General features: G+C 32.9%; 1 protein-coding gene across 1 annotated transcript in view; it reads left to right on the top strand.

The window, feature by feature from the left end:
- Positions 1–20,711, top strand: part of LOC106871453 (corticotropin-releasing hormone receptor 2) — a 294,443-nt gene that overhangs the window by 248,661 nt on the left and 25,071 nt on the right. The window contains exon 9 of the mRNA XM_052971021.2: positions 8,484–8,563. Coding sequence (XP_052826981.1) covers positions 8,484–8,563 — 80 coding nt within the window. The remainder of the gene's footprint in view (positions 1–8,483; positions 8,564–20,711) is intronic.

The following is a 20,711-nucleotide window of genomic DNA, read 5'->3' as shown; positions in this document are numbered from 1 at the left end:
TATGCTTTGTCTAGCCACTTCTGTTAGTGACCGAGGTTGGAAAACATCAGTTCAATCGTTAGGTATTCTTTATTTATTTAATAAAACTTAAATTAATTAATTATTATTTAATTTGGTTTTTAAAAAAATGGTGATACCAATGTACAATATAATATAATTATATTCCATACATATATTTCCGGAATGCATAAAGAGAGCTCATGTTCAATTAGTTTCGGAACAAATACATTTCAATTACTGACGCAAATATAATTATTTCTGTTAATGAACTTCGGTTTTAAATACGCATATTCAAACGTGTAAAGCTCTATATTAGATAATAATATGGATTTCTTCCATACGAATAGAATTCATAATAATTTCAAAGAATTCAAAGGATATTAAGTATTGATTTTAGTGCGTCAAGATATCTGGCAAATATATAAATCGACATTGCTTATAAGAAGAAATACAAACTTCTTAAATATCACGCTCTGCATGTATGTATGTATGTATGTATGTATGTATGTATGTATGTATGTATTATGTATGTATGTACGTGTGTATGTATGTATGTATTTATGTGTGTGTGTATGTATGTATGTATGTATGTATGTATTTATGTATGTATGTATGTATGTACGTGTGTATGTATGTATGTATTTATGTGTGTATGTATGTATGTATGTATGTATGTATATATGTACGTATGTATGTAAGAATGTATGTATGTCATTATTCAGTTTCATTTCAAGATTTCTTGCAATTGAGAAAGAACTGGTTTCTAAACTAGATTCAAAGCTCCTTCAATGTAATTTCAATATCAACAACAGAGTATGTATGCATGTATGTATGTATGTATGTATGTATGTATGTAGTATGTATGTATGTATGTATGTATGCATATATGTATGTATATGTGCAGATTTGTATATTTTGTTTTATGTATGTATTCTCATGCATATTTAGACATTGTCATATATATTTAAATGATAAACTTCTGGAAAGTTTTACAGATTTTACAGTTCCAGTGATGGATTGGATCTGTAGTCATCGAATTAGTTTTCTCCTTTCTGGTTTCGAGTAGCATAATTTCTCAAGATTGGTATCTAGGCAGTGTGTTACATATCCCATGGCCCCAATAATTACAGGTATAAACCTGAACTTGTAATCCGAATAGAGTAACTGCATATTTCTCAATGGTTCAGCATAGGTATTCTCTTTTTCACTAATCTTCAGCTTTATGTTAACATTCGCTGGGCAGCTAATTTCCACAACTGCACACTTTCTCTTCTCTATCCCAAATCATTATATCAGGTCTGTTGTGCTTACATTTTATTGAGGTTTTCACTGGGACATTCCATCAGTACTCCTTTCTACTATGAGTGACTATGGACTCTACCATATTGTGGGTTCTTATTTCTTTGTCCTCGGTGTTATCCTTCCGACGGATTTCATTAAAGAGTACCCAAGCTACAACATCATGTGTCATCGGTAGACAATACCGTGATGACATTATGTATGTATGTATATATGCATGCATGTAGGTATGTACGTATGTATATACGCATGTGTATATGTGTGTGTGCGTGTGTGTGCATGTATGTATGTATGTATGTATGTATGTATGTATCTATCTATCTATCTACCTATATATATATATATATATATATATATATATATATATATATATATATATATATATATATATATATATATAGATAGATAGATAGATAGATAGATAGATAGACAGATAGATAGATAGTACTGAGGGTAAAAATTATTATTAAGAAATAACAATTTATACCAGTGGCCAACATGCGTAAAAAAAAACGTTCAAGGACTGTGAATTATATTCAAATATATAAGATAAGATGCAAATCACTAAGTGGTTTCCTTACATGCTGAAGGTAGACGCCAAATCGAACAAAAATAGAATTGCATATTGTTTTTGGTATCCATTAAATTTTTATTATTAAATTATTATTGTTTTGTTTATTTTTTTTTTACTAATACAGCTTCTTTACGATTACGAAATCTCTTCTCTGAAATGCTTTAGATTTTGGCAGCAATCTCGCTGTGAATGATAAATCCACAATGCATTACAGAAAGTGCGTGATTTTCTTTGAATATTTCACTGGATAAAGAGAAATTTTCAGATCTCGTTGGATAACAATCAGGGAGCTAAGTTCATTAATTAGTAGACTTGTACATTCAAGATAAGATTCTGGAAAAGAAAAGGATAACTCACGAGAAATATATCAGTGTCCGTCTACATAATTTCACTTATAAAACATTGACCTGTTCAAAAGCTAAAGTAGAAGATATTTTTTCTAACAGATAACGGTTACTTCTCTCACCATATTAACAATGGCCACAATGTCGATAGGTTTCGAAATCTGATTTTAAAGATAACCACCAAACGATAATAAAAATACCAAACTTCTAGACATAATTATAAAAAAAAAGAGAAAAAGTTTACAAACATCGAACATACAGAAAACATAATGATAATTTCCAATAAATATTTGATCAGTAACATTACTAACATAACTTCAAACGGAAAATCGTTTAGCAGTGTTAATGTTACACATCATTACAATGGTGAGTTAAAACTAGTAGATTAATTTCAAATATAATACACTCATCATCGTAGCATTACAAAGAGAGGATTTTTTAAACAGAAAATCCTATTCATCCCGCGCTTTTCCAGTTTAAATATGACATCTGATATAGGTGTATCCCACCTTACACGCAAACACATCTTATTCAATCTTTCCTTAAATCTTATTTTTCAATGAAAAAGGAAGTGAAAGTGACAGTTGTAACACCGATTTGGTCGTTGCCAAGTTCAATAACATGTTATACATATAGAAATCTCAAACTTAAACGCATTAGAAATATCATTACACCCCAGCCTCTTAACAGCAGATGTCTCATGAAAGCATATGTGCAACATGCAATGCTGTCCTTCATAGATTGTATTGAAAAAAAAGTTACGTTCGTTTTACTATAACCGTTTTAATGAAAGGTTTATAGAGCAAATATATTCTTTTATATATAATGATAAAAGAAAAATATATTCTTTTATACATAATAAAAGAAACAGTATTTCACCGTCACAATATGTCTGAGATTTAAAGAGTTATACAGAGAACGTCAATAATAAAAATTACCATAGCAGGTGCATACTTACTGTATCAGACATTTAATATTCTGTCGCTGAAATGCGATAAATTAAGTAAAATGTCGAAGATATTGTCAATTGCCTCAGTAAACTTTCACCTCTTTTAACTGAACAACTGTTCACATTTCCTAGGCCAACTAGTTAAGTCTTTTCTCAAAATAAAAACCAATACATATTCAAACATTCTGTCATTCATAAGGATATCAATGAAATGGGGTAACTTACTGATGTGATAACGTAATAGTCTCAGCATGTAGATATATATCTCTCGCTTGTACATTTGTGCATATATGTATATTTGCAGATACACACACACGCACACATATATATATAATGCTGAGACCCCCTTCGGTCATGACTGACCATGGGATTGCACCTAGGAAGTTACCCTCCCGGGCACAAGTCCGGGCAAGGTTGTTTATGGAAGACCAGCAGTCGCCCATGCATACTAACCGCCCCTCTCCACGCCACCATTGTTATCCAAGGAAAAGGCAAAGGCTGACACAGCTTGGCACCTGTGACGTCGCAACTCATTTCTACAGCCGAGTGAACTGGAGCAACGTGAAATAAAGTGTCTTACTCAAGAACACAACACGCAGCCCGGTCCGGAATTCGAACTCACAACCTCACGATCGTAAAATCTCGACGCTCTAACCACTGAGGCAAGCGCCTTTACTTCATATATATGTATATATATATATATATATATATATATATATATATATATATATATATATATATATGTATGTATGTATGTATGTATGTATGGATGTATACGTCATGTACATACGCACACACACACACGCATATATATGTTTATAGATATATAAATACGCGCGCGCGAATATTAATCTCAACCAAAAATCCCCACAACAAACTTTCAGTTGTACAATAAGCTGAACTACCGAGTTCCTTGAATGGACATTAATCTTAACGTACTTCTCAGATGTAATCAGTGTGACGGTATGAGTCAAAGCTGGACCCTTGAGTTACAAATACAATCCATTCGATGGAATTCCACACACTTTCTGTCTATCCAGTTTCACTTGCAAAGCATGAGTTAGCTGCAAGCTGTAGTGAAAGACGCTCGTTATTGAAATGGAAACATTTGATTACGATTCATCTACGTATATGTACGTGTGTTTATGTATGGTGCGGTGAATCGATCTTCATTTTTTTGTCCCAAAATTCTTAACGAAAGCCTTGGATTTAAGCTCCTGTTTTTTCGCGGTAGATGCATACCGCCCAGAAAACCACGCATTGACACTAATTCCCATTCTTATCATTTGTTGATCGTTACTTAATCCTTAATTACATATATAAAGAAGTGTGGAACGAGTACGTTTTTTCGAGTACCCTAAAAACAATAGCAAACAACAACAACATACACACACACTACATAGACGCTACTTCACACACATGCACACACAGATATGGAGATGTATATATACAACTTCATTATATTAGTGTTATGTGATTTATTGATCTCAATAAGTTACCAAAGTTTAGATCTCCATGTGTTCGGTTATATTTCTAAAGATCCACGCGTGAGGAACAAATAGTAATTATTCCAGCTTTCTTTCTGTAATTCCATTTTCATATTTCAAACAGAGAATACAAATGTAAAACAAGTGTGCAATAAAATTTCCACGCCAATTCACTCTCGTACACACATTTCATTAGCAGTAACTATTACATACGAAAGTATTATATATATATATATATATATATATATATATATATATATATATATATATATATATATATATGTATATATATATATATATATATGTGTGTGTGTGTGTGTGTGTGTGTGTGTGTGTGTGTGTGTGTGTGTATATATATACATATATACATACACACACATATATATATATACATACACACACACACATATATATATATACATACGCACACACATATCTACACGCAAATATACGTACGTAAATGTCGAACGATGAAAATGACCGCTCAACACTGCGTTGCTGGATAAAATTTCTTTATTTGTATATGAAGGCTACCAATGCTTTCCTGTTAATAAAATATTTAAATATCTTAACATTTATTCAAGCCCATCACATGGAGGAGTGGTGTTCATATCCATTTTGGCTAAAAACACAAAGTCTCGTCGAGTTTGCGGAGATTCTCGTAATGATATCGATAAATCAAGGGACTGGTAGTGACACACAATAAAAACGGACACGATATAAAAAGAATAAGGAACAAATTATGCAAAATATTTTGCCAATTAAGTCTAAGAACCACAATTAGGACCAGCCTCAAAGAATCAACTTCCTCGATATTAATATGAACCCTAGCACAGGCAAATTTAAACCTTACCATAATCGAAACAAGGAAGATTCGTACATAAACATAGGCTCCAACCACCCACCAACAGTTATTTAAACAACTAGTTAACAGTATTATGTGTGTCTCCAATATATCTACCAATAAAGACACTTTTGTAAAATCCACCCATATGCTGCATTAGAAAGATCCAATTAGTTTCAGTTTTTAAAAAGTGATGTGTTGTTTCTTGCTTGTTTTTAAATTTTGACGTCATCAGTCATGTTTATTTATTATTTGATTGTCATGTGTGTGTGTGTATATATATATATATGTATATAGCATTGTACAACACTGTTTCCATCGTTAATAGTCCGTTTTCGTGGGGAACTCTGTAGAGTATAGTAGAATTGTCCAGCAATCTTTTCCTAGCTAGTTTTGTTTTCTCTTTTCTAGTATGTTACAATCATAGCTTGTGGTATGTGCCAAGTGAGCCGGTAGGTTAGTGTGGAGACGATATACAAGAGTAATTAAGTTTATGGTTACCAAATTTTCAATCGAATTTCCAAAATACTTTGAGCACCAGTAACTTGTTCATGGGTTTGCTTGTTTGGTTTTTGCTCTTAGTAAAAAGAATTAAAAAAAAAAAAATTCAGTGTTTTTTCGTGAGGCTTTTGATGTCTCCTCCTATTCTATAGTTAGTATGTTTTTGATCCATATAGTACACATTTCTGAGAGGCATGCGTAATTTAGTAGTTTACGTGTCTAACATTTGTTGCGTGGCATAGTTTGGTCTCTTAGTTCATTAAACAATGGCATTGCTGATTAGTGTATATTTTTTTGTGGAATTCGTGATTTAGTGCTTTGTTAGAGCACAACACCTATATGTTCTTCTAAACAGTGTTTCTACTACTGACATTTGCTGATTCTGTGTAATAACATATAATAGTCTAGAAAGGAGCAGACGTGATGTGGCTGTTGCTTTCTTTCAAGATCAATGTCTTCTTTTACCTTTTACTTGCTCCAGTCATTAGACTGCGGCCGTGCTGGGGCACCGCCTTGAAGAACTTTTAGTCAAATGAATTAACCACAATATTTATTTTTTTAAGCCAATACTTTTTCTTTTTTAAGCTTGGTACTTATTCTTTTGCCGAACCGCTAAGTTAAAGGGACGTAAACATACTAACAAATAACAAATACGGACAAAAAGACTCACATACGCGCGCGTGCGCATATCAGGTTGTAACGAAAGTTCTGTCTGATTTTGAGGCTCAATAAACTTATTAAAAAACAATATCTGATTTATTTAATTGTTAATATAGTCACCATTCATTTCTATGACTTCGTTTCATCTATCAATGAGCTTTGTAATGCTACGTTCATAAAATTTCTTAGGTTTAGAAGTGAAAACGGAAATTAACTCATTTCAGACTTCTACTCTTGAAGCAAGTCTCAATCCACTCAAATGATTTTATAAACTTGTAAACAGATGGTAATCTATTCGTTTAGAATTGAATTGACGTTTTTGCTGCGACAATGCTTTCAACATGTTAGTTGTTCGTAGTATACATTGGTTGTTATTGCTTCGTTATCGTCTAGCACCTCGTGATGAATTATTCTGGCAGATTAACGCCTGTCTATATGCTCTGGCTACTACTGTAAAGTAGTATTCTATGTGAGATTCATAAATTGTAGTATACATGTATTTATACAGGGTGCGGTGAATATATTGTCGTCTAAATTACGCAAAAATGAAAATAAAACTAATATGTTTTAACAGATGTATTTACCAAAATTACATAAAAATATTTCGAAATACAAAGGAGTAAGTTTATTTAATAAAATCGCCATTGGCTTCAACCACGATCGCCAGACGTTTTCGTCTCACCGAGTATCTCAATCGCTTCTGAACTTCAAAGTAAAATGCTTGGTTAACAGTTTGACCAGGAGGAACAAATTCTGTGTGGTCAAATTCCTTTGACATCGATGAAACAAATCAGCATCGTCTTGACATTGGATTTCACTTGATGCACTTTTTTTTTGGGGGGGGGGGGGGCGTGGTGACATTGAATGCTTCCATTGACTTGATTGCTGTTTCGTTTCTGGTTTGTAGCGGTAGCAGCAGCTTTCATCACCGGTGATGACATTCGAAAGATGGTCCGCATCAACTTCCAGCTGTTCTTTCAGTACACGACACGGATTCAGTCGTGAGTGCTTTTGATCTTCCGTGAGCAAGTGAGACACAAATTTCGCTGCAACCGTTTTCATTCGGAATTCTTCGCTCGAAGGTCGTTGGCAGGATCTCCAGGACACACTAGTCATATCAACAAGTTCGTCAATTCCTCAGCAACGGTCCTCCAAGATTAGTTCATGAATTTCCATGATGTGTTCATTCGTTCGGGTGGTCGACGGTCGCCCTGGACCAAGTTGGTCTTCAAGCAACAAGTGACCATTCCTAAGGCGTGGAAGCCATTCGTAAACTTGTCTTTTGTCCATGGTGGCGTCCTTGTAAGCTGCTTGAAGAATGAGAACTGTTTTGACCTCGTTTTTCCCAGCAGCAGACAGAATTTCACAGAAGCACGCTGTTCCTTCGTTTCAGCCATCACAGAAATCGACGAACAGGGGAGAAGCACTGAAAAACATAGCAGTAGGACTCTAGTTGAGGACGTCCGTCGGCAGATCGATGTCTGAGGGTAGCATCAAGCGGCTTCCAGCGGTGGAAGTCAGAACTACAACTGGCTTGCTCCACACACGACGTTTCTAGTTATTTTGGGGTACCCCATCGCATATGTATATATATATATATATATATATATATATATATATATATATATATACACACACACACACACAGATATATATATATATATATATATATATATATATATATATATATATATATATATATATATATATATATATACACACACACACACACACACACACACACATATATATATAACTTATAATCAGCAAATACAGTTTTTAAATATTTCATTTTCATATCAACACTTTATTCTCTATATTACAGGTAAATCTAATATTTTTCCTGAATGTACTCTGCGTCTTAATTTGCCAACTCCGAAGAACAGAGGAATCTTTACAATACAAGTAAGTAAAACTTTGTTAACCGAACACGAAAGTCACTCATTACGTGATCATGACATCAAGGGCGAGATAATAGGCTTGCCTGAAATTTGTATCTTTATCAATGATATTCTTGTTACGGTTTGACTCCTGCTCATTCATCATAGATATTGTTAAGGAAAGTTAAATGAAACTTCTCTAATTGAGAATCACATATTTCTCGCTTAGTTTGTCCTTTTGGATTTATTTTCTCTGGAGAGAAAATAATAAGATGTTTACTTCTTTGCATGACATTCTTTAGAAGATAACTGTCGTACTCTTAGTTGGTGACCATCAATGCATGATGTGTTGAAGATATGTGAAACATCTGTGTGATAGTCATCACACACTGTCATCAGAACTGGAGTCTGCGATCTGGTGCCGATTATTCCTTGTAGATATGTGTTCCTGGTAGCTTGGTGAACTGAGGTAATATGAAGTAAAATATTCTTCCCAGGATTATTTTGAAAGATCAAAAGTGAATTTGAAATAATGATACAAAACCAAATAGTCAAATATATTATCAACTGAGGTAATATGTTCCATGTACAACGTCACCTATAACCTTGACAAAGACCTGAACGTTTTGTAACAATTTGTTTTCTCCTCCACTGGAATGAATAGGCTTTACTACCTAACGAAGAATCATTTGTGCGCAAGGAATATGGTTATTTTTCTTCTATAATCCATGCATTGAGATCGTATAACTTGCTTTCTCACGAATATTACTACCAACATATAAAGAATATTGATTGATTAAAACATTTTCGCACAAACTCTCTTACTGTAAATTATTGATTTTTAACGTTGGCGGCAAGCCACGTAGTGTTAGGAAGGTATGGTTAATTACATCGGCGCCAGTATTGACTGGCCTTCTTCGGTCGAGATACGTCGGGCTCGATGAAGGACACGTCACTTACCCCAATGATTATAGGATTTATTTGGCATTACTCCATGATTATGTCTTTCAAAACAAATGATACCTGTTGTTTTATTTTGTCATACTTAGCCGATTAACAACATTAGTGTTTTCTTAGAATTAGTGTACAGTTTCATACTAACAGTAATTCGGTTGTTATGTTAATTTCCTATGATAAAACAATGTGAAAAACTTTGACGATATTCATAGGCTTTGTGGGCAAATCTACTAACGATCGAATGAAACAATTCTCGGTCTCTGGGGAGGACAGGACCAAAACCTAAAGGCAATATCACAGACAGTGGAGGGATATTCCAGCTGGATCTGGTCGAGGAGGAACAAAAACTATCTCCATACCGTTTGAAAGCAATATTTGTGTGTTTTAACGTAACCTTGACAACAAAAGTTGTTTCTTATTTAAGTATAATTTTGAAAGCAGTTGTCAACGGTGAAGAGTTCCAGCTACATGAAATCTGTTATGCAAGTGGCTAAAAACTGTCAACGGACCTGGATGGGGCCATCCCCCGTTAGAATGCAAGAAGTTAAGCCCCGAAACACTTGCCTGAGGGTGATTTCTTCTCTGAAGACCTTCCACTGTTCAGCTCTCTTGAGAGTTCCTTACCACTAAAACTGATCAAATCTTCTATATACCTATACTAATACTGGGTAAACAAAACTATTGATATCCCTGATTGGTCAATTTATCCTTGGTTGGTCAATGGATTATTAAACATTACAAGACAATCAGTAATCAATGTAAGTGTCTAGGACAGTTAGTGTTCAATTGAAGAAATCAAATTGTGTTGAATGTTTCTATACTAAACAAAATTCATAAATCTTAGTAACACACATATTTTATTAGTCACATATGTTCGCGTGAATAAGCAAATTAGTATCGAATTTATTAGCAGCTTCTATGAATCATTATCTTATTGCTTTATATTGATGTACATATATACATTCATACAGATGTGTGTCTATGTATATATGCATGAATCTATCTATCTATCTATCTATCTATCTATCTATCTATCCATCCATCTATCTATCTATCTATCTATCTATCTATCTATCTATCTATCTATCTAGCTAGCTATATATCTTTATATATATATATATATATATATATATATATATATATATATATATATATATATATATATATATATATATATATATATATATATATATATATATGTATATATATATATATATACAAAAATTTTATAATTATATGCATAATTATAATTAGGGTTCAGCAAAATTGCTCCACCACATACCGAAATTTAGAAATAGCAGTTAAATACTATTCCACTACCATAAGATATCTCCCAGACAGAAATACTCCCAACTCACGCAGGCAAAGAGAAAAAAATAACGAATCCACTCGGCTTTGATCAACTATATATGCGTTTCTGGATTAAAGAGATGTAAACATCATTTTTACTCACTTCTTTCTGTTTTCAGTATGGCATTTCAATTATAAATTTGAGAGTACTAATAATCAAAATATGTATTCGACTAAGAGCCAACGAATAGCTTATATCCAAACACCAGTACTTCCGAATTTATATAGACGAGTGAGAACTCGCATTCTTCCCCAATCACCCACGTGTGCTACGAGTAATCCCTATATTATTATTGATTATACATATGTGTGTGTGTGTGTGTGTGTGTGTGTGTGTGTATGTATATAGAGACGTAATACACACACAGGTATACATACATACATACATGCATGCATACATACATACAACCAAAACAAACACATATACATACATGCAAATACGCATTCATACATGCTCATTGCAGAATCTTCTCGAATGACTGCCGCCTCCCTGAGCTTCGTTGTTGTTAATGGCTCTTCCGACCTTACGTATACGATCTCTCAGAGGATTATTCTGTCCTACTGCAAATCCGCATGGCTTGAATTATAGGTAACAGACGAAGCTGTAACTTCCATGGAATTAAACGGATCACGTTTTGAGATATGATCCCCGTGAACCGCCAGACCTGAAATCGACTTGCCAGCCCTTTTGCACGCTATACATACCGATTCATCCGGTCTTAGCCACTCACCCGATCTTAGCCACTGTTGTTCCCAAGTCTGCTCTAACCTGGAGTAGTAGTAACTGTCAGGGTCTCAGTTATGGGTTTCCTAGCGTATGTGATGACACTCTACATGAGTGCGGTGACTCAGAAATACCTCTGGTTGGTTTTAGGGTGCGCAGTAACACGCGAGTGAGGAACCGATCGCTGTTGCCACAATATCTTTCTAGGACACACACACACACACACACAAACACACACACACGCACACACGCACGCATGCACGCACGCATGCACACACATCAACACTTATATACATGCATAGAAATCAACTGACTCGCACAAATACAAATACAATCTTTAAGCAGAATGGTCAAACTACACAAGACTTTTTCTCAAGTTTAAAATGTGACATTGTTTTCGCCATATGTATTCCAGCGATGGAGCGTTGTATCTTTGTTAGAAACCAACAACTTCAAAGAAAGAATTTAGATAATTAATAATAGAAACGAGCATACATACATGCGAACCTACGTTTGTTCATAGCTTTTTCGATTTTAATTGAAAATTTATTCACATTATTGTTAAATGGTTGAATGTATGCTAAATGTTTTTTAGTTGAATCAGAGCACTATTTGAAGTATATTTGCCACTTAAATGCGGCTGACCCCTAAGGGTGGATGTTACTGTTGCTTTTAGCCCCAGGAGAACATCTCATCCAGATGGCTATTGATCCATCTGTGTCCTGTCTGTATTTGCAAAGGGAAGTCATCCTTCCCATTTTGATCTGCGATACATACGGACTCGAGTTTCTGAGTATTTACCCGTCCTCAGCGCACGACAATCCCCGACCTTCGATGCGAAAAATGTCCCGATGCAAATACGTATTTGCAAGTTATGGAGACATAAACAATCTAACACCAGCTGTGTAACGATAGTTAGGACACACACACACACACACACACACACACACACACACACACACACACATAAACACGACGAACTTCTTTCAATTTCATTCTGAGAAATCCACTCATAAGGCTTCGATTAGCACGAATCTATAGTAAAAGACACTAGCGCAAGGTGCCACTCTGCGGGGCTGAACAAGAAGCCCTATGGCTGTGAAGTAAAACTTCTTACCACTCGAACACACATGCATCTGATAGCAGCAACCTGTATATCAAATTATTGCTGAACATTCCCTTAGTGCCGAAATATCATGAATTCAGTTGTATGATTATCATGCTTGTTGAGATATAATTATACTCGAAAGTTTGTATGGATACCACACCCGAGCTGAAGAGCGTTTATTTGTATGAATATGTATATATATATATATATATATATATATATATATATATATATATATATATATATATATATATATATATATATATATATATATATATATATATATGTATATATATATATATATATATATATATATATATATATATATATATATATATATATATATATATATATATATATATATATATATATATATATATATCTATATATATATATATATATATATATATATATATATATGTATATATATATATATATATATATATATATATATATATATATATATATATATATATATATATATATATATATATATATATATATGTATATATATATATATATATATGTATATATATATATATGAATAATTTAAAATTGAATAGGTATCATTACTATTCTTAAAAATAATAAAGATAATAATAAAGTGGCTAGCAAAATAACAACTAACAAGTGGTTTTTAAAATTTTGTTTGTATGTGTGTATATATATATATATATATATATATATACATACATACATACATATATGTACACACACACACACGCACATATACACTCAGATACACACAGACGCAGGCATACACTTATATATACAAACAAATAAAAGGAAAAAATTGTATGGGGAAAGAATTTTAATATCTCTGTTGAAGTTGCAGCTGCTTCATAATCCACTCAAAATTACATCATGAACATCGATGGAAACGTATGCATTCGCACACAAATTCATATACATATATCTGTATACACATACACACACACACACAAATATATATACACACACACACACATGATCTATGCACACTAACATACACACACACACACACACACATAGCGATACTAATAACTTGGTATTAGAACTCAAGGCACATATGCTACAGAACAAAGCGTCTGTCGAGTACAAAGCGGTAATAAGAAATTAAAATGACAAAGAAAGAAGAAATTATATCATGAACTTCGTTAGCTTACAGCCATTTTTGTTGTAAGATGCAATGTACTCATTGTTGAATGCTTGTGAATCACGCTAGAAGCATCAAAGATGAAGTGCGATTTTATTTGGGAAAGCATTTACATATTCATATATACACAGAAAAGAATTGCCATCCACATAAAAAAAAGACCAAACCTACGTAGGATATGTATGGACCCGTCTGTATTACTTATGTGTATACATGGTGTATATTTATGCCTATATGAATGTGTATATACATACATACATACATACATACATACATACATATATATATCTGCATCTTTATGTATATCTGTGCCTATATGTATATGTGTATATATGTGCATTTGAATGTGTATATATGTATATATATTTTTGTATTTATATGGATGTCTGTATGCATATCTCGACACGTATTTCTACATCCGGTCATGTGTATATGTCTGTCTGTGTTTGTGTGTATTTATGGCTGTGTATCTCTATAAATATTCCTGTACGATCGTTTATATCTGTATAATGGCTCATTTTCATATATGGTATACATGTAGTTATATTTAACTCAATATATACGTATACGTATGTATATGTATGTGTATATGTGTACATATATATGTATGTATATGTATATATACACACACACACACACATATATATACATATATATATATACATATATATATATACATACAACGCCCACGCACACACATACACATACACACACACATATACTTATGTATGTATATATATCTATACGAACTTACCTGAAGGCAAGAAACACATATGAGGGCAGCAACGTCAAACGCCCTCATCCGCCAAATGACACATATCAGAGGATGTTTAGTGAAAATGTAGCAAAGTGAATGGCGGTTCCCCAGCATAGTTGCAATCCCCAGACTGGAATTCAATATATATATATATATGCCTGAGCAGGGGGTTGTGACTTGTCCCTGTAATTATAGCAGCTCCCATATGGACCCAATTGCATGTGTATGTGTAGGAGAACAAATGAATGTTTAAACATGAGTGTCTTTATATGAGCTTACATGTGCTCCTAAGCATATATTTCTTTATGCCCCCACACCTCTTTATTTACTTGCATGTTCACGCGTCCATGTAAGCATATACGTTTAAGTGCACCTCTCTGTATGTGTATGCCTGTCTATGTATATATATATATATATATATATATTTTTAAAATAACGTCGACCACTAACGTGGACAATTAATGCGCTAGAAATAGATCACATTTTGTGTCTATTAAGACCTAAAACGTTCTCAAAATGTGATCTATTTCTAGCGCATTAATTGTCCACGTTAGTGGTCGACGTTATTTTTAAAATGTACCTTAATCCCCTGAGATTGCAGATAATATTTCTGAATCTCTTTGATTCTTTAAATGTGCTGGCCCCCTGATAATTAATCGATATTAATTAATATATTAATATATGACTAATTACCAGATCTTATAATTATATATATATATATATATATATAAGTATTTCTGCATATATTTATTATTATTATATTATTATATTATTTCTGTGTATATATATTAGGGATAAAAATCCAAATTTACAGGTAAAAACTCAATTAAATTCAATTTATCAAAAATTAAAATTAAATTAAGTTTCACAGTATATAATATATAAATATATAATTTAGAGAAAAGAACCATAGTTCATGAACTCTTCTATGAAAATCCACAGTCACATATAGAAAAATTTAATAAGTAAATACACTAAAAGAACTATAATAAAATACAAAGTAATAATCATTAAAATAATTTATTTTAGTGTACTTACTTATAAAATTTTTCTATATGTTACTGTGGATTTTCATGTAGAAGTAATTAGGATTCAGTTGAATTAGTTACTTAAGTCGAAGCACCAAGTCAGTTTGGTATTATCCGACCAGCTCGAAGTGAGGTGAATAAAGTGAAAATAGGCAACAGGATATCAAGTAGTAATGCAGTACGATTGTTTCAAGCGGCTCCATTTAATTGAACAATGCAATCATTACATCAATTTAAATGCAGTGTTATCTTCAGCTGCACAAATTATAGAATTATTTAACAAATAGGACACATTAATATGATTTTTTTCTTAGATATTTTAACAGAGTAAGAAGATGAAAGAAATTCATGTTGTCGCTACTGTAGCAGAGTGGCTAAGAATAGACTACAATTTCTTAGAATCTCATAGTGTATAGTGGGGCCATAGGGTTATGAGGATTGCAATTCATTTCTAATTTATTTATCTCTTTATCTCTTTCTCTTTTAAATCTGAGACTAGACGACTATGTCTATTTTGAATAAAGAACAAGAGTTGACTGCTCATGGCAAGGTATAATCATAAATATTATCATAGGTATTCCTTTTCCCCGAGAGAAAGGATATAAGGCATTAGGAAGAGTCAATTTGATAGAAGTAACTATCTATAAAAGAGAGGCAGATTAGGAGTAAACTGTAAATCATGGTGTTAATTACTAGTTAAAGGGGCAAGACACTAAAAAATATAGGATACTAATACAGGGAAAAATTAATTGGGAGCATGATGAGGGAACGTTTATAAACAATATTGTTATGTTGTATAAAATAAAATTTAAGAATTCCAGAATGATATCATAACCAAAATAGCTAAAAGGTATGTATCAATTATAAACGTTAAAAAGGAAGATTATGTAGAATCTCTTTAAGACCCATTCTTGTACTTAATTAATAAATTATCTTTCCAGATATTGCATATGTAAATGCTTTGAGCAGTCTTTATAGAAACCACCTAAAAATTCATTAATTACGTACAAGAATGGCTATTAAACTGATTCTGCATAATCTCCCTTTTCAATGTTTATAATTGATACATACACACCTTTTAGTTATTTTGGTTATGATATCATTTTGAAATTCTCAAATTTTATTTTATACAACATAACAATATTGTTTATAAACGTTCCCCCATCGTGCTCCTAATAAATTTTCCCTGTATTAGCATCTTAGGTTTCTTAGTGTCTTGCCCCTTTAACTGGTAATTAAAATCATCACTTAAAGTCTACTAATACCCTGTTTCTTTAGTTATAGACAGTTACTTCTATCAAATTGATTCTTCCTAATGTTTTATTTCCTTTCCTATGATAATATTTATGACCATACTTAACCATGAGTTTACAACTCGCTCTTGTTCATTATTGAAAATAAACAGTCTTCTAGTCTCAGATTTAAAAGATGATAAAAAGATAAATAAATTAGAAATGAATTACAACACTTACAACCCTATGATCACACTATGCGCCGTGCGATTCCAAAATATTGTAGTCTATTATACACTAGCGAGAGCATGAATTTTTCCATCATCCTATTCTGTTAAAATATTTCAGAGAAAATATATTAATGTGTCCTACTTTTTAAAAAGCTTTACATTTTGTGCAGCTGAAGATAGCACTGCATTTAAATTGATGTAATATTTGCATTGTTCAATTAAATGGAGCCGCTTGAAACGGTCGTGGTGCATTACTACTTGATATCCTGTTGCTTATTTTGATATATATATACATATATATATATATATATATATATATATATATATATATATATATATACATATATATATATATATATATATATACATATATATATATACACACACACACATATATATATATATATATATATATATATATATATATATATATATATATATATATATATATATATATATATATATGTATATATATATATATATATATATATATACGCCTGATGGAACTGAAAGAATTTCTGGTGAAGCAAAAATTCCCATCACGACTCATAGAAAATGGTATTCAGCGGGCTTCGAAAATACCCATACAACAACTGAGGACACCGCAAAGAAAAAACAGACAGGAAAAGATCATTCCATTTATAGTGACACAAAATCCATGCCACCAGAACATCTTTAATATCGCCAAAGCGAACTTACCGATCCTTGCACAAAGTAAGGAATTGAGAAATATCATTACAGATCAAAATATAACTCTCAGTAAGAGACAACCTAAAAACTTGAAAAAACTATTAACAAAGGCAAGGTTTGACCTCAGCAACAAAAATCAAACATTCACTGTATCCAAATGCAATGATAGCCGATGCGGCACATGCCGATCAATCCATACCGGCCCATATATGAACACAAAAACAGGGAAAATATTCACCAATGCGAACATGAACTGCAAAAGTAGAAATCTAATCTACTGCATCAAATGCCCTAATTGTGAAGAATTGTACGTTGGCCAGACAGGTAATGCACTATCGGAACGCTCACGGGTACATCGACAACAGATTAAAAACCCAGAAGTCCGCCAAATACCACTGAGTAACCATCTAGCAACATGTGGTCATCAAACTTTTATTATATTTCCATTCCATAAACTTTACAACCGGAATGAAATTGAAAGAAAATGCAAAGAAAAGGACTTTATTAAGAAATTCAAACCCACTCTTAACAAGCAATGATTAAATCCATCTTACTTGGGGTTTAAAAATCTTTTCCCTGTAACCAAAACACAAAAAATCTCTCAGATATCATCATTTCTATAAATAGATTTGGCATCATTTCTAAGAACAGCCAAACACCTACTGGGGTTTAAAAATCTTATCCCTACAACCCACACAAAACAATAAATTAAAATATCATCATTTCTAAAAATAGATTTAACATCAATTCTAAAAATAGCCAAACACCTACTGCTGCCGTCCAAAGGAATTGGTATAAAAGACAGAAAACCAGCCAACTTATTACAGTCTGTTAAAGTCTGTCATACCGGCCATGACGAAGGGAAATAGCCCTGAAACTCGAGTCGCCTTTATATATATATATTTATATTTATATATTTATATGTTTGATCCTTTATATTGAACACTCAATATTTCATCTACATTCAATACTTTCTTTCATGGTGCCATCCATTTTTATTTTATTTTATTTTATATTGTATATTGTATATCATATTATATATTGTATATTCCATATTCTATACCCCACATTAGTTCTGCAGGAATATAAATAAAACATAAAAAACAGAGAGTGTTGGAACTCTTTTAAGCAAAATAATATATTCCTCTATACACAATCATACAAAAAAACCCACCTTTTTTGTATTTATTTTTACTCGCATATATATATATATATATATATATATATATATATATATATATATGGGAGGAATTGGTATCCAGAAGACCCAAGGTGGCAGGTAATGCTATGTAAGTGCTATGGAACACACACACACACACACACACACACACACACACACACACACATATATTGGTTGCTTACTGATTTAAATATTGTAGCTGTTACTAGTGCAGTTGTTATCATTTTATGCTGATACCCGTGTGGAAGTTGAGCTTGTCGTATCAGAAGCAGCGGAGGAATTCATGCTTTCGCCTTCTGTTGTGGGTTCTACCCACAAGCTCTCAGGTGGCTGTCATCGCCACATATATGACATATAGTTCGTCTGTTCTCCTCTGTGACTTGGATTTCTACCCTTTTCGGTAGCTGAATTAGTCTTTTCAAAGTATTCTGGTTTCACCTGTAATTGAATACACTCGTTTTATTTCGAACCGATTCTTCCGCCTCTTGTGGTGGCAGTGGCGATAGTTTGCTTACATTTACTCACTGCTTCGCCTGCTTTATTATCACCATCCAATTCTCCCTTCAGCTAGCTGGCCGTTAAAGGCACATTAAAATAACTTTTAGATAACATTAAAATTAATGTTATTCGAAAACAGAACTTTTCAGTATTTCTTCAAATACTTTGCCCTGTAGGGGTAAGAGAGAACGGGGCCCAAGTAACTAACGAAGGTTCTGGTTAGTTAAACAAATCGTCCCCAATGATCATAAAAATCACGCACAATACTCCTGTGTGTGTTGCTTGTAAATTCATTAACAACGGTAATGACATCCACCACAGCTACAGCAACAATAATAATTCTTTCTGCAATAGGCACAAAGCTTTAAATTTTAAGAGAGGGGCTTAGTCAATTAAAAATTGACCCCAGTACTCAACTGAAGCTTATTTTTTTAACTACGAAATGATGAAAGGCAAAATCGACCCTGAACAAATTTAAAGTCAGATAACATCATCAACAACAAAACAATAATAATCCTTTCTAATAATCCATTGACCCCAGTGTTTACTTAATTTATCGACTCCGAAAGGATAAAAAGCAAAGTCGACCTCGGCAGAACTGGAACTCAGAACGTAGCGGCAGACGAAATATCGCTAAGCATTTCGCGCGACGTGCTAACGATTTTGCCAGCTCGCCGCCTTAATAATAGTGATGATGAAGATGATGATGACGATGATGATGATGATGATGATGATGATGATGATGATGATAAGAAGAATAACAATAAGAATAATACTAATAATAATACTAATACAAAAACATGGCACTTATCAACCACCGTAATCATAATACCGGCTTGAACTTGTAACTTGTAAGACTTCGAGTCAACTTGGATAAGCACAAAGCAAAATCCAAAGAAATAATAACGATAATAATAATAATAATAATAATAATAATAATAATAATAATAATAATAATAATAATAATAATAATAATAATGTCCTGATGCAATACCAAGCAGTGGTTCATATGGCTTCTTGTCTTAACTGATTGGAAGTGTTATGTACATTGTGTTGTTTTGGTATAAGTCATGGGCGACAGTAAATATTCTGCTCAATACTACACTTTTGCTTATCACTTGTTTGACCTTAACCAGTTGAGCATGTCTCTTGGTGGCTGCCGATATGTGCATCTCTAATCACGAACAGAAGTAGTGGGGGAGCATCATAGCCCTGTGTTGAGCGGAATTCTTTGGGGTTTGAATAATTCACCTTTGAGACAAGCTTCGGAAAGCCCCGTTTGAA

Source organism: Octopus bimaculoides, chromosome 10 (assembly GCF_046866305.1).
Source record: "Octopus bimaculoides isolate indiv1 chromosome 10, ASM4686630v1, whole genome shotgun sequence".
Lineage (NCBI taxonomy): Eukaryota > Metazoa > Mollusca > Cephalopoda > Octopoda > Octopodidae > Octopus > Octopus bimaculoides.
The sequence above is the reverse complement of the archived record's forward strand: the minus strand, read 5'-3'. Positions and strand labels throughout refer to the sequence as shown.